This window comes from Gopherus flavomarginatus, chromosome 3 (genome assembly GCF_025201925.1).
Source record: "Gopherus flavomarginatus isolate rGopFla2 chromosome 3, rGopFla2.mat.asm, whole genome shotgun sequence".
In the NCBI taxonomy this organism is placed as follows: domain Eukaryota; kingdom Metazoa; phylum Chordata; order Testudines; family Testudinidae; genus Gopherus; species Gopherus flavomarginatus.
In genome coordinates, this window is record NC_066619.1 from 113,583,074 (window position 1) to 113,598,480 (window position 15,407).

The 15,407-nt window shown below is 43.8% G+C and overlaps 1 protein-coding gene across 5 annotated transcripts in view; it reads right to left on the reverse strand.

Annotated features, from left to right (window-relative positions):
• Positions 1-15,407, reverse strand: part of LOC127046325 (uncharacterized) — a 52,120-nt gene that overhangs the window by 13,007 nt on the left and 23,706 nt on the right. For 3 of the 5 annotated variants that reach the window (XM_050943223.1, XM_050943221.1, XM_050943222.1), the window contains one exon: positions 3,228-3,447. In XM_050943223.1, the coding sequence (XP_050799180.1) occupies positions 3,228-3,393 (166 nt within the window). In that variant the 5' untranslated portion in view covers positions 3,394-3,447. Of the gene's footprint in view, positions 1-3,227; positions 3,448-11,966; positions 12,048-12,420; positions 12,592-15,407 lie in introns of those variants that run through there. The other 2 variants (XM_050943220.1, XM_050943225.1) reach the window with 2 other exon arrangements.

The window sequence follows — 15,407 nt, forward strand, 5'->3', positions numbered from 1 at the left end:
TTTATCGGAGATGGATATATCGTGTCTCATCTAGACGTGATATATTGATCCCCGAATGTGCTCCTGTCGACTCTAGAACTCCATCAGGGTGAGTGGCTATAGTGGAGCTGACGCGGGAGCCGTGGCTGTTGATCCTGCACCGTGAGGATGGGAGGTAAGTTGAAATAAGATACTTCAACTTCAGCTACACTATTCCTGTAACTTTTTGTAGTGGTAATCAAAACAGACTCCAATGAGAGACTGCTGAATTGGAATTAATTTGTAAAATGGACACCATTAAATTAGGCTTGAATAAAGACTGGGAGTGGATGGATCATTACACAAAGTAAAACTATTTCCCCATGTTTATTTCCCCCCCTACTGTTCTTCACACCTTCTTGTCAACTGCTGCAAATGGACCATTTTGATTACCACCACAAAAACTTTTTTTTTCTCCTGCTGGTAATAGCTCACTTTAACTGATCACTCTCCTTAGAGTGTGTATGGTAACACCCATTATTTCATGTTCTCTGTGTGTATATATATCTTCCTACTGTATTGTCCACTGCATGGATGCGATGAAGTGGGCTGTAGCCCATGAAAGTTTATGCTCAAATAAATTTGTTAGTCTCTAAGGTGCCGCAAGTACTCCTGTTCTTTTTGCGGATACAGACTAACACGGCTGCTACTCTGAAACCTGTCATTTTTAGGCTGCTCCAGATACTTAAATAGGATCTGGTCCACTATTACTGCTTGGTAATAGTGACCTTAATATAATTAAATTTAACATCCCTGTGGCGGGGAAGACACCTCAGCAACCCAACACTGTAGCATTTAATTTCAGAAAGGGGAACTACACATAAAATTAGGAGGTTAGTTAAACAGAAATTAAAAAGTACAGTACCAAAAGTGAAATCCCTGCAAGCTGCATGGAAACTTTTTAAAGACATCATAACACAGGCTCAACTTAAATGTGTACCCCAAATTAAAAAACATAGTAAGAGAACCAAAAATGTGCAACTGTGGCTAAACTAAGTAAAAGAAGCAGTGAGAAGCAAAAAGATATCCTTTAAAAAGTGGAAGTTAAATCCTACTGAGGAAAATAAAAAAGAGCATAAACTCTGGCAAATTAAGTGCAAAAATATAATTAGGAAGGCCAAAAAGAGAATTTGAACAGCTAGCCAAAAACTCAAAAGTAATAGATTTTTTTTTAAGTACATCAGAAGCCCGAAGCCTGCTAAACAACCAGTGGGGCCACTGGATGATCGAGATGCTAAAGGAGCACTCAAGGACAATAAGTTGTTGTGGAGAAACTAAATAAATTCTTTGCATCAGTCTTCACGGCTGAGTATGTGAGGGAGATTCCCAAAGCCAAGCCATTCTTTTTAGGTGACAAATCTTTGGAACTGTCCCAGACTGAGGTGTCATTAGAAGAGGTTTTGGCACAAATTGATAAACTAAGCAATAATAAATCACCAAGACCAGATGGTGATCCCTCAAGAGTTCTGAAGGAACTCAAATGTGAAATTGCAGAACTACTATCTGTAGTTTGTAACCTATCATTTAAATCTGCTTCTGTACCAAATGACTGGAGGATAGCCAATGTGATGCCAATTTTTTAAAAGGGCTCTTGAGGTGATCCTGGCAAAGGCAATTACAGGCCGGAAAGCCTGACTTCAGTATCAGGCAAACTGGTTGATACTGTAGTAAAGAACAAAATTGTCAGACACAGATGAATGTAATTGGTTGGGGAAGAGTCAACATGGTTTTTGTAAAGGGAAATCATGCCCCCAATTTACTAGAATTCTATGAGGGGGTCAACAAGTATGTAGACAAGGGGGAGCCAGTGGATATAATGTACTTAAATTTTCAGAAAGCCTTTGACAGGATCCCTCAACAAAGGCTCTTAAGCAAAGTAAGATGCCGTGGGATAAGAGGGAAGGTCCTCTCATGGATTTGTAACTGGTTAAAAGATAGGAAACAAAGAGTAGGAATACGTGGTCAGTTTTCAAAATGGAGAGAGGTAAATAGTGGTGTTCCCCAGGGACATATATTCATAAATGATCTGGAAAAAGTGGTAAACAGTGAGGTGGCAAAATTTGCAAATACCAAATTACTCAAGATAGTTAAGTCCCCGGCAGACTGTGAAGAGCTACAAAGGATCTCTCAAAACTGGGTGACTGGGCAACAAAATGGCAGATAAAATTCAGTTTTGATAAATGCAAAGTAATACACATTGGAAAAACATAATCCCAACTATACATATAAAATGATGGGGTCTAAATTGGCTGTTACCACTCAAGAAAGATCTTGGCATCATTGTGGATAGTTCTCTGAAAGCATCCACTCAATGTGCAGTGGCAGTCAAAAAAGTGAACAGAATGTTGGGAATCATTAAGAAAGGGCTAGATAGTAAGACAGAAAATACTATATTGCCTCCATATAAATCCATGGTATGCCCACATCTTGAACACTGTGTGCATATGTGGTCGCTGCATCTCAAAAAAGATATATTGGAACTGGAAAAGGTTCAGAAAAAGGCAACAAAAATGATTAGGGGTATCCTAGGGATTAGGGAACGGCTTCCATATGAAGAGAGATTAATAAGATTGGGACTTTTGAGCTTGGAAAAGAGATGACTAAGGGAGGATATGATTGAGGTCTATAAAATCATGACTGGTGTGGAGAAAGCAAATAAGTAAGTATTATTTACTCCTTCTCATAACACAAGAACTAGGAGTCACCAAATGAAATTAATAGGCAGCAGATGTAAAACAAACAAAAGGAATTATTTCTTTACACAACACACAGTCAACCTGTGGAACTCTTTGCCAGAGGATGTTGTGAAGGCCAAGACTATAACAGGGTTCAAAAAAGAATTAGATAAATTCATGGAGGATAGGTCCATCAATGGCTATTAGCCAGGATGAGCAGAGATGGTGTCCCTAGCCTCTGTTACAAGAAGCTGGGAATGGGCGACAGGGGATGGATCATTTGATGATTAACTGTTCTGTTCATTCCCTTTGGGGCACCTGGCATTGGCCACTGTTGAAAGACAGGATACTGTGCTCGATACTTTGGTCTGAGCCAGTATGGCCGTTCTTATGTATTTCTATGCTAAATGTCCTCCTCAGCCTGTTTCCTGATACCATTCAGCCCAAATTTCAGTACTGAGTTCACTCCTGAATTTTGCTTTGCACATTACCTCTCTCAGGCACATGCTTTAGTTATAGTAAAGGAAAGTTTACCTTCACTACTTGATGATTTCCTTAGGTTTTGATTTTTACATGTAGTTTCCTGGTTCACTGGTATCTGAGATGCAGTTGATTTTTTCTGTTTATTTTTACCGCATCCCATTTGTCGTTTTCTAATCTTCACTTCAGAAGGCTTTTGGAATCTTGAGCGCAATATCATTGTTGGAGACCACTGGAAAATCCTGGTAACCTATCTTGAAGCTCTCTCCTAGTCCTAAATATAAATGATAGTTCAATCACAATACTTGGCATTACAGAGTAGAACCAGTTTTTATTTTGCAGCGATTGTTAACATATTGACTTTTTGTGTCTTAACAATTCAGATAAAGAAGGGTAAATTCAGTAAATTGTTGCTTGCTTGTATTTTCTAAAGTCTTGTCTAAGGGCAAACACTGTGTGTTTTCCATTTATGTTGAAATACTGTTGAGCTGGTTGGCATAGGCTCCCCCCAAGCTAAAACAGAAAATTAACATGTCTTCAAATCAGTCTTGGCATTACCTGGGGAGCAGGAGACATTTGACCTCTACCCAAAACAATCTTAATTGTCAGAAAGGCCAAAATATATACAAAGTTATTCAAAGTTAAGTAGTGGAAGTGACAGTGATTGTGCTGTATACTGCCATCTCTGTCTGCTGAGTGTCATTTTTGTAACTAACAACATTGTTTAAAATAATCACCTCAATAGTAGGGGTGTCAAGCGATTAAAAAATAGATTGTGATTAATTGCACTGCTAAACAATAATAGAATACCATTTAAAAATATTTGTGGATGTTTTCTACATTTTCAAATATACTGATTTCAATTACAACACAGAATACAAAGTGTACAGTGCTAAATTTTTATTTATTTTTTATTACAAATATTTGCACTGTAAAAAATAAAAGAAATAGTATTTTTCAGTTCACCTCATAGAAGTACTGCAGTGTAATCTCTTTATCATGAAAGTTGAACTTACAAAGGTAGAATTATGTACAAAAAAACCTGCATTAAAAAATAAAACAATGTAAAACTTTAGAGCCTATGAGTCCTACTTGTTCAGCGAGTTGCTAAGAGAAACAAGTTTGTTTACATTTATAGGAGATAATGCTGCCCACTTCTTAATTACAATGTTACCTGAAAGCGAGAACAGGCGTTCGCATGGCATTTCTGTAGCCGGTATTGCAAGATATCTACGTGCAAGATGTGCTAAAGATGCATGTGCCTCTTCACGATTTGGCCATCGTTCCAGAGGACATGCTTCCATGCTGATGGTGCTCGTTAAAAAAATAATGTGTTAATTAAATTTGTGACTGAACTCCTTGGGGGAGAATTGTATGTCTCCTGCTCTGTCTTACCCGCATTTTGACATATATTTCATGTGGTAGCAGTCTTGGATGAAGACCCAGCACATGTTGTTCATTTTAAGAACACTTTCACTGAAAATTTGACAGAATGCAAAAAAGATGCCAGTGTGACATTTCTAAAGATAGTTACAGCACTGGACCCAAGATTTAAGAATCTGAAGTGCCTTCCAAAATCTGAGAGGGATGAGGTGTGGAGCATGCTTTCAGAAGTCAGTAAATTCCCTGTAAACCAACAACCCTCCCCACTTTGATCACAGCTGGCAAAGGAAATAAAATCACTATTGTCTTGAAACCATGCATCCTTTCTTTATTAATTTAAAAAAAGGGAGATAAATGATAAGGTAGCCCGGGTGAGGTAGGGTGGGGTGGGGGAGGAGGGAAAGAGGGAAGGACAAGGCCACATTGCTTATTGTAGCCACACTACAAATCAAAGCCTTCTGTTGCTTGGGCCATCCTCTGGAGTGGAGTGGCTGGGTGCCCAGAGCCTCTCCCCCAATGTTCTTGGGTGTCTGGGTGAGGAGGATATGGAACTTGGGGAGGAGGGCAGGTGGTTGTACCATGGATGCAGCGGCGATCTGTGCTCTTGTTGGCTTTCCTGCAGCTCCATCAGACACCTGAGCATGTCTGTTTGCTCCCCCATTAGCCTCAGCATTGCATCTTTCCTCTTCGCATCGTGCTCACTTAATGCTTTCCTGGAGTCTGCTACTGAATGCCTCCATGCATTCAGCTGTGCCCTATCAGTGGGGGAGAGCAGGTGTCCACAGACAGTGGAGGGGTAGTGGTAGGGTCCCCCCCAGAATGCCCTGCAGCTGATCATAGCAGCAGCATGTATGGGGCTCTGACCCAGAGTGACTATTTGCCTCCTTTGTCTTTTGGTAGGCTTGCCTGAGCTCCTGGACTTTCACATGGCATTGCTGTGTATCCCTGTTGTAGCCTCTGTCCATCATGCCCTGTCTGATTTTGGCATATATATTAGCATTTCTTCTTTTCGATCAGAATTCTGCCTGCACAGATTCTTCTCCCCATTCAGCAATCGGATCCAGTGTCTCCTGTTTGCTCCATGCTGGAGCTCGTTTGCAATTCTGGGGGGACTGCATGGACACCTGTGCCACTGACCAAACAGGAAATGAAATTCAAAAGTTCCCAGGCCTTTTCCTGTGTAGCTTGTTAGTGCATTGGAGTTGAAAGTGCTGTCCAGAGCAGTCACATTGGAGCAATCTGGGATAGCTCCCAGAGGCCAATAATGTCAATTTGCGTCTGCACTACCCCAAACTTGACCCAGCAAGGTCGATTTTAGCGCTACTCCTCTCACTAGGAAGGAGTACAGAAGTCAATTTTAAGAGCCCTTTAGGTTGACCAAACGGGGTTGCTTGTGTAGATGCATTCATTATAAAATAGACCTAACGTGACTAAATTCGACCTAACCCTGTAGTGTAGACCAAAACTAACTCAGATGATGATGAAGATGAACATGCTTTGGTCCACACTGCTTTGGATCATTGTCGAGCAGAACCCATCATCAGCATGGACACATGTCCTCTAGAATGATGGTTGAAGCATGAAGGGACATATGAATCTTTAGCGCATTTGGCACATAAATATCTTGCAACACCAGCTACAACAGTGCCATGCGAACACCTGTTCTCACTTTCAGATGACATTTTAATTAAGAAGTGGATAGCATTATCTCCCGTAAATGTAAACAAACTTTTGTTTCTTTTAGCAGTTGGCTGACCAAGAAGAAGGACTGAGTGGACTTGTAGGCTCTAAAGTTTTACATTGTTTTATTTTTGAATGCAGTTTTTTTGTACATAATTCTACATTTGTAAGTTCAACCTTCATGATAAAAGAGATTGCACTACAGTATTGTAAGAGGTGAACTGAAAAATACTCTCTTTTGTTATTTTTACAGTGCAAATATTTGTAATCAAAATAATATAAAGTGATCACTGTACACTTTGTATTCTGTGTTGTAATTGAAATCGATATATTTGAAAAGAAGAAGTCCAAAGCAACCCCTCATCACAAGACAGACTGGGGCAAGATCCACTGTGGTCCCATTCCCATGAGCTTTCAAACTCCATTTTAAAAACTTTATTGATATTTTTTCTGTTAGGTGCGGTGGCGCGCGCACCTGTAATCCCAGCTACTTGGGAAGCCAGGACTGGCAGATTGCTTGAGCTCAGGGGTTCTGGGCTGTGGTATACCATGCCGATCAGGTGTTCAGTGCCACTGACAGCTTGGCCAGCGGGTGGCTGAAGGACTGGCTACAACAACATGAAAGGCATGTTGTGATTGGTGCTCTCTCTGTGAGGGCTGATGGCCTGATTGATCAAGATGAGGAAGTGATATTGTTTGTATATAAAATAAACATAACTAAATGAAATACCATATAAATAACAAAATTCAATGTTCATTATTTGTAAAACCTGAAACAAAACATAGTGGTGGTGCAGGGTATCAATTATTAAAGTGACTAAATAGATAAAATGAGAACATAGCCTAGGAGTACTAGGGACTAATATATACTAAACTGCAAAAGTATGCAGTAGGTTCATGTGTGACGAGACATCCTCATTTTTTTTCCAAGCATTTCTGTTAGATCAAGTCATTTTTTTCCATTGCTGCAATAGTAGAGCGCTCGTTAAGCCAGTCTATGTCTGAGAGACGAATTGCCGATTTCCGTTTTCTCAAATTAACTCTTTTGGCCACCAAAAATTTACTGCAACTTGTTAATGTTAATTGGTATTACCAATTAATCCCTAAAATACACACGCCTGGAGAAGGAAAGATAGCAACAGTTAAAGTTTGAGAGAGCACTGAATATGGTGTTCCAGAAAACATGCATATTTTTTGACTGATATAGAGGTTGTGTGAAAGATTGGCTTGTAACTGTTTGCATCTCAACATTCAGTGTGTTGCCAATTTAGCTTTAAGCAAATGTTCTGGAGTCCAGTAGTGCCTGTTTAATATCTTGTTCTGGAAGAATCGCAAGGATAAAGAACTTGAAGTATTTTGTACATCATGCCAGATATTCTCCCATGTTTCTGTTGTCATGATAAGGCTAAGTTCTTTTTCCCATTTTTCTGACTGAAATTGAAAGGGTAATTGAGAGGGTAATGCAGAGTTCGGGTGAGGTCTGGGCTGGGGTAGGCAGTTCGGGTGCAGGGGACAGGCTCTGGGAGGGAGTTGGAGTGCAGGTGGATGGACTGGGGCAGGGGGTTGGGGTGCAGGAGGAAGGGTGGGGGGTGGGCTCTGGAAGGAATTTGGGGTGTGGGATCTGGGCTGGGGCAGGCAGTTGGAGTGCAGAGGACAGGCTGGGGCAGAAGGAAGGGTGTGGGGGACGGGCTCTGGGATGGAATTGGACTGTGGGGGACGGGCTGGGGCAGGATTAAAAAAAGAACTAGATAACTTCATGGAGGATAGGTCCATCAATGGCCATTAGTCAGGATGGGCAGGGATGATGTCCCTAGCCTCTGTTTGCCAGAAGCTGGGAATGAGCGACAGATCATGGATCACTTGATGATTACCTGTTCTGTTCAATCCCTCTGTGCAGCACTCTGGGGGCCAGGGCTGCGCACTCCCGTGGGGCAGCATTTGGCTCCGCGGGGAGGGAAAGATGCTCCCTGCTCGTCCAGAGCCCTGCCGCCGCGTGCACAACATTCTGAGGGGCGGGGCTGTGCGTGCAGCGGCAGGGCTCCGGATGAGCGGGGAGCCTCATGGTAAGGGGTCCGGGGCTAGGGGGGAGTTGGATAAGGGGTGGGAGCTGTCAGGGGACAGGGAGCAGGGTGGGTTGGATTCGGGGGGTGGGATCCCGGGCAGGTGGTTAGAGGCAGGGGTCTCTGGAGGAGGCAGTCAGGGAGTAGGGGGAGTGGATGGGGCATGGGAGTCCCGGGGTCTGTCAGGGAGTGGGGGGTGGATAGGGGTCAGGGCAGTCAGGGGACAGGTAGTAAGGAGGGTCCGCGGGGGCAGTTAGGGTGTGTGTGTGGGTCTCTGGAGGGGGTGGTCAGGGGACAAGGAGCTGGGGAGGTTGGATGAGTTGAGAGTTCTGGGGGCGCTGTCAGGAGGCAGGGGTGTGGAGAGGAGTTAGGGGAGGCAGGAAGCAGAAGGGGTTGTATGGGTCAGGAGTTCTGGAGGTCCTGTCAGGGGGCAGGGAGCAGTTGGATAGGCATGGGAGTCCGGGGGGGGGAGTGTCTGTCTGGGTGCGGGGATGTGGATAGTGTGGATAAGGGTCGGGGCTGTCAGGGAACAGGTAGGGGGTAGGGTTCTAAGGGGGCAGTCAGAGGACAAGGAGCAGGGAGGCTTAGATAAGAGATAGGGTCCTGTGGGGTCCCAGGAGAGGGTAGTCAGGGGACAAGGAGCGGGGGGGTTGGGGATTCTGAGGGGGGCAGTCACCCAGCCCGCTGTCTTGAGCCCTGACCCCGATCCCCCCCACACCCAGCCCTCTGCCCTGAACCCCGCACCCTCACCCCACCCAGGCCCCTGCCCTGAGCCCTGTACCTTCCTCATGTGCATCTAGCCCTCTGTTGACTCCTTCACCTCCCCCCACGACCCCAGCCCTGACTCTGGCACCCCGACACATACCCAGCACCCCCCTGCCCTGACACCTGCACCCCCTCACATGACCCCAGCCCTCTGCCCTGACTCTTGCACCCCACCACATCCCCAGCCCCCCTACATCCCATGCACCCCACACATCCCCATCCCCAACCTGAGCACCAAATGGGAGCTCTTGCACCCCCCAACACAAATTCCCATCTGCACCCCTCACACCAAATGGGAGCTGCCCAGGTAAGTGCCCCCACACCCAAACCTCCTACCCCAACCCTGAGCCCCCTCCTTCATTCTAGCTCCTGGCCAGACTGTTCACCCCCAGCCCTGTGCTCAGTGCACTCCCACCCTCAGCTCAGTCCAGAGAGAGGAAGAGAATGGGCCAGAACCAGGGAGAAGGTAGGTACCCACTGTATGTGGGCAGGGCCAGGACCCCAGACCGGCAGTGGGGTGAGCGGGTCTGGCAGCCGAGATCCCGGCTAGCAGGAGCCAGCGGATGGAACCCCTGAGCGGCAGTGGGCTCAGCCCACTGTCAGTCTGCGGTCCTGGCTGCTGGCCCCGCACAGCCTGCTGCCGGTCTGGGGTTCTGGCTGCCAGACCATTCCCAGCTGGGGTCCCGACCGCAGGCCCTGCTCAGCCCACTGCCAGCCTAGGTGAACAGAACCCCAAACCAGCAGTGGGCTGAGCGGGTTGGCGGCGTAAGATCAACATTTTAATTTAATTTTAAATTAAGCTTCTTAAACATTTTGAAAACCTTGTTTACTTTACAATACAACACTAGTTTAGTTATATAATATATAGACTTGTAGAGAGAGACCTTCTAAAAAACATTAAAATGTATGACTGGCACACGAAACCTTAAATTAGAGTGAATAAATAAAGACTCGGCACATGACTTCTGAAAGGTTGCTGACCTCTGCATTAGGGCCATTCTTATGTTCTTATCTTTTATTTGACCAACAAAAGTTGGTCAAATAAAAGGTATTACCTCACCCACCTAGTCTCTCTGCTTCAGACATATTAGCCTGTGTGTTTATGAGGCTTTTCAATCAGAGTAAGTTAACTCAATTGTATTAATGCAGTTGAAAATTTTCTAAGCTGAAAATACGAGGAACGAGTTAATTACATACAATGCACTGTCATTGTTAGTGATCACATTATAATGGAAGCCAGTAGAATATTATAGTACAGTTAAACACCCATTTAAACTTGTTACAATACACTACTGCTATCTTGGGTTGCCCCTTCTAAATTTCTAAAGTGGGGTTCCAGACACAGTGTATTTTGTCTTCTACAGCAATAATATTTCCACTTTCATATAGATATAGTGTTAGCCGGCAAGGAGTAGGATATGAAAACTTTCCTGGGAATGTTTGACTGTCATACACGCCATATATGAACAAAACAATGTTTCCGACCAATAAGGTTAACCCCCATTTCCAAGTTCTTAAACCATTCCACATAATTTATGCATTTGATTAAAATTTGCTTTGCATCTGACTTTCCAGATAATCTTGCTAACTTGTGCTTATGAAGAAATTTACAAAAACAGTACTCCTTAGTCATTAACATACTGGAGCTACTTACGTCACTTTATCCTTAGAATAGTTCTAGATGTTTTAATACACTTGAACAGTGGCTCCCAAACTTAGTTTTGGAACCACACTGTAATAGTGGCCCACACCATTCAGGACTCAAAAACTCATGATACTTATATTGCCCAGCCTCCCTATCTTAAGAAGGTAGCATCTGACTTCATGGTGAGAAACTAGGACCCAGAGGTATTCCCTGAGGATACAGCACACCTGTAACTAATTTTCAAAAGTAAATCTATGAAGTGGACAGTCTCTTAGGAAATTAGCTGCTGTTGCTAAGAGAAAAAACTACTCCTAATTACTGAAGGACTGTTATAAATCCATGCACTTTTGTTTAATTGAGTTGTGAGCCTTGCTTAAATAAGCATCTGGAGGAACTGAAAGCTTCTGTGATGGAGCTTCACTTATTGTTGGCCCTGTAAGATAAATAACCAACCCTTCCCTCTGCCCCCCCCCCAAAATAAAAACATTTTAACAACTGTAGTAAAAGGAGCTCTCGTTGATTGTGAGAAGGACTTTTGAACTGGACTTGCTCACACACTCCTTGAGATAGACTGACCAGCACACTCTTCACCCCATCTTCCCTACCACTATCACCAAGACATCCCCCTGCAGTTATCACTCCTCTGCATTCTTCTATTTTCTGTCTCTTACTCTTGGCTTTTTTTAGCCTTTGTATCTATTTTGTGTTTCTTTTCCTGTGTAATTTTTTTGCCCTTCTATTTTCTGTCACACTTTTCCCCCCTTATCATTTTGTTCTTTCTCTTCCTTCTTTCCTCCCCTCCCCTCCCCCAAACACTCTCAAAGAAACCATGATGTGCACCCACACTACCTTAACCAGAAAACTATGTGCTGCTTAGGGTGGGAAGTCTGAGTCCATTGTTTGCTCCCGGAGCAGTAAAACCAACTATGGGAGCAAAGATGATTAACTTAGGCTGCTGAAGTGTTTGATCTTGCAGACAAATAAATCTGAACAGATCCCATGACTGAGTTCAACAGGGGTCATCCCAGAAGAAGAGAGTGTTAGAAGAATTTGCCTGATGCATTAGCCACATCTGCAGAAGCACATCTAGGGAGGGGGACAAAACAGATACAGATTATGCAGCTTTCCTTATCCCCCCTACAGTTCTCCTTTGTCTTGCCCTGCTTCCATTTCCCCAACACACAAAATGATACTCTTTCTATTGTAAACTAACATATAATACTGTATATTAAAGCAGAATTTAAAAGCCTTGGAACTCACTTCCAGTGCAGCATGATCCAAATGTTATTTCAGTCTATATATAAACCAAGGTAAGTTCATAACTAAATCTCTTCATGAGAAGGGCAGGTACTTTTCGCTAAATGAGACTGAGGAGCAGTTTATACTCAAGTTGAAAAATCCTATTTGGCAAAGGTGATCAGGAACTCCTTTGGGTTTGATATAAGCCTTTAAATATTACAATTAAACAATAGATTATATAGAACCTATACCAGCTTGAAGCACAGTCTTGATCAACTGAATTATCTTGCAATTAGTTAATCTATAGTAAATCCATAGGTTAAAAATAGGAAAGAAATTCAGGTTGAAAAAGAAACAGAACAGAATCATTTTAAAGCCAATTGTAGAATCATTTTTAGTTTCTAAACTTGCTTGCTGATAAAATCCTTTTAAGTGAAGCACTTGTAGAAATCAGTTGTAGCCTATTCTTGCTTACCTTACTGTGCTGGCTAATGCCTTTGCTGGAGTAGTTTGGTTCAGAAATTGCTCAGTCACATCCAATTTATTCACTGAACATATGGAAGAGAGCCAGACCATAAAAGAAAAGAGTTGGATGTGGACCCAGTCCTTTCACAGGATGAAATCATGAGTGCTTGTTGCAGTCGTACACCCACACATCCGCAAAAGTCCAACTAAATAGCCTTTGTGCAAGAGGACTTTATGGGGTTTGGAAATGATCGAAACAGGCAACCTTTTCTACATTCCAGTTATTCTAGATCTACCCAAATGGTGGAAACAAATGCCCAGTGTTTTGCAAGAGCCAGACACTTTTCTAAAGTCTCAAAGGGCCAGCTGTTAGAAATAAGACTTCCTTCCAGTAAGTATGAAAAGAAAAACACATGGGGAAAACAAAGTCAATACAATATAACGGGAGCATGGCCAACAGACCACCCACTTTATGAAAAAAAGGGGGAAAATAAATGCCAAAAATCAAAACCTTAAGCACAAAAATACAGCTTCTAAATATGGACAATTTGATTCTGATGTCTTGCCAGCTTTATGTTGGTGGAAGAGCTGGTCTACAAATGGTTTGGGTTGCCAACCCTCTTGGTTTTGCTGGGAATCTCCTGGAATCAGGCCCCATCTCCTGGAGGCTACTGAAGCCAAACTGGGAGATTTTAGGCTCCCTACCTGCCCTGGCCCTATGCTGCTCCTGGAAGCGGCCGGGAAGTCCCTGCGGCCTCTGGGGTGGGACAAGGAGTCTCTGTCCACATCCTGCATGGGAACTGCAGCCAATGGAAGCCGCAGAGGCGGCACTTGCGGGTGAGGGCAGCATGTGAGGGGCCTTGAGGGGCCACAGGGATGTGCTGGCTGCTTCTAAGAGCAGCACAGGGCCAGAGCAGGCAGGGAGCCTGCCTTAGCCCTGCTGCGCTGCTGCCCAAGGTAAGTGCCTCCTGGCCAGATCCTACACCCCTCACCTCCTCCTGCCCCGCAACCTGCTGTCCCAGCCCTGAGCCCCCTCCCAGAATCAGCACCCCAAACTCCCTCCCACATCCCCTGCCCCAGCCCTGAGCCCCCTCTAGCACCCAAACTCCCTTCCATAACCTTCACCCTTCATCCCCTCCCACATTCCAATCCCTTACCCCCCCCCAGCTCTAAGCCCTCTCCAGCACCCAAACTCCCTCCCAGACCTTACACCCCACACCCCCTTCTGCACTGCAATCTCCTGCCCCAGGCTCAGCCCAGAGCCCACTCCCACACTCCAAACCCCTTGGCCCAAGCCCAGAACCCGCACCCCCTCCCACATTCGAACCCCTGTCCCAGCCCAGTGAAAGTGAGTGAGGGTGGGGGAGAGTAAGCAATGGAGGGAGGGGGAATGGAGTGAGTGGAGCAGAGCCTCAGAGAAGGGGCAGGGTGGGGGCAGTAGGTGGGGCAAGGGTGCTTGAGTTTGTGTGATTAGACAGTTGGCAACCCTACAAATGGTAGAAATCTAGAACAGCGATCTGATAAAATTTCTACCAGCTTAGATTCCAACTCACTTGGACCTGGAAAATAGGCCTCTTTAGATTTTGTATCTCACTTAGAACCAAAATGCTAAGCATGGGTTTGGCTCTGAGTTTTGGGTCTAATCTCAATAGATTTTAAGGAGTGCAAATTAAATATTGTCTAACTCCTAATTCAATGCAAAAATAACAAATTAGGCTGTGACAATGAAGTGTTGATATCAAAAGTTCTTCTGAGATGTTTCTTCAATGTACTGTTTTTTTTCAAAGTGGTGAAGAGAATAACCACATTTGGTTTTACAGCAGCTTTCTGAGACAGACGAAGTCTGACACAGCAAATCTATCAATGCATTTTTTTTCTTGGAACGTGCAGTTTTGAGGATCAGTTTTTTCTAAGAACTAATATCCATTGTTATCATGCTTCTTTTCTTGTTCACATAGGATACTACAGTTGTACTATATATGCTATAGCAGACTCATTTTTAGTCCTATCTGCTGCTTACAATACTTCCAAACTGTCATTAATTAGTTTGATTTCTTGCTGAGCAATAAAGCTCTTCTTTTCTTGCATTGTATATAGTTTGTCCTCACTTTAAAGCATTTGGGCACGTCTCTAGGGTGCCACAAGTACTCCTGATGGCCTCATTTATACCTATTTAACTTCCTCAACTTCAGAGGTGTTGTCTGGGTACAACTGAGGGCAGAATCTGGCCTTGTACAACTAATAAGCTTTGAAAAGATTGCTGATGACTGTATTGATTTGGCCTGCACTATGTGATCGTGTCTATGCCTAACAGAGTGAATGCTAATGGGAAGGGGGTAGGTTTAGAAGATAAAATAAAAAAAGAACAAGTTAAAAATCACTTAGAAAAGTTAGATGCCTGCAAGTCACCAGGGCCTGATGAAATACATCCTAGAATACTCAAGGAGCTAATAGAGGAGGTATCTGAGTCTCTAGCTATTATCTTTGTAAAATCATGGGAGACAGGAGAGATTCCAGAAAACTGGAAAAGGGCAAACATAGTGCCCATCTATAAAAAGGGAAATAAGAACAACCCAGGAAACTACAGGCCAGTTAGTTTAACTTCTGTGCCAGAGAAGATAATGGAGAAAGTAACTAAGTAAATCATCTGCAAACACTTGGAAGGTGGTAAGGTGATAGGGAATAGCCGGCATGGATTTGTAAAGAACAAATCATGTCAAACCAATCTGATAGCTTTCTTTGATAGGATAACGAGTCTTGTGGATAAGGGAGAAGCGGTGGATGTGGTATACCTAGACTTCAGTAACGCATTTGATACGGTCTCGCATGATATTCTTATCGATAAACTAGGCAAATACAACTTAGATGGGGCTACTATAAGGTGGGTGCATAACTGGCTGGATAACCGTACTCAGAGAGTAGTTATTAATGGTTCCCAATCCTGCTGGAAAGGTATAACAAGTGGGGTTCCACAGGGGTCTGTTTTTGTACTGGCTC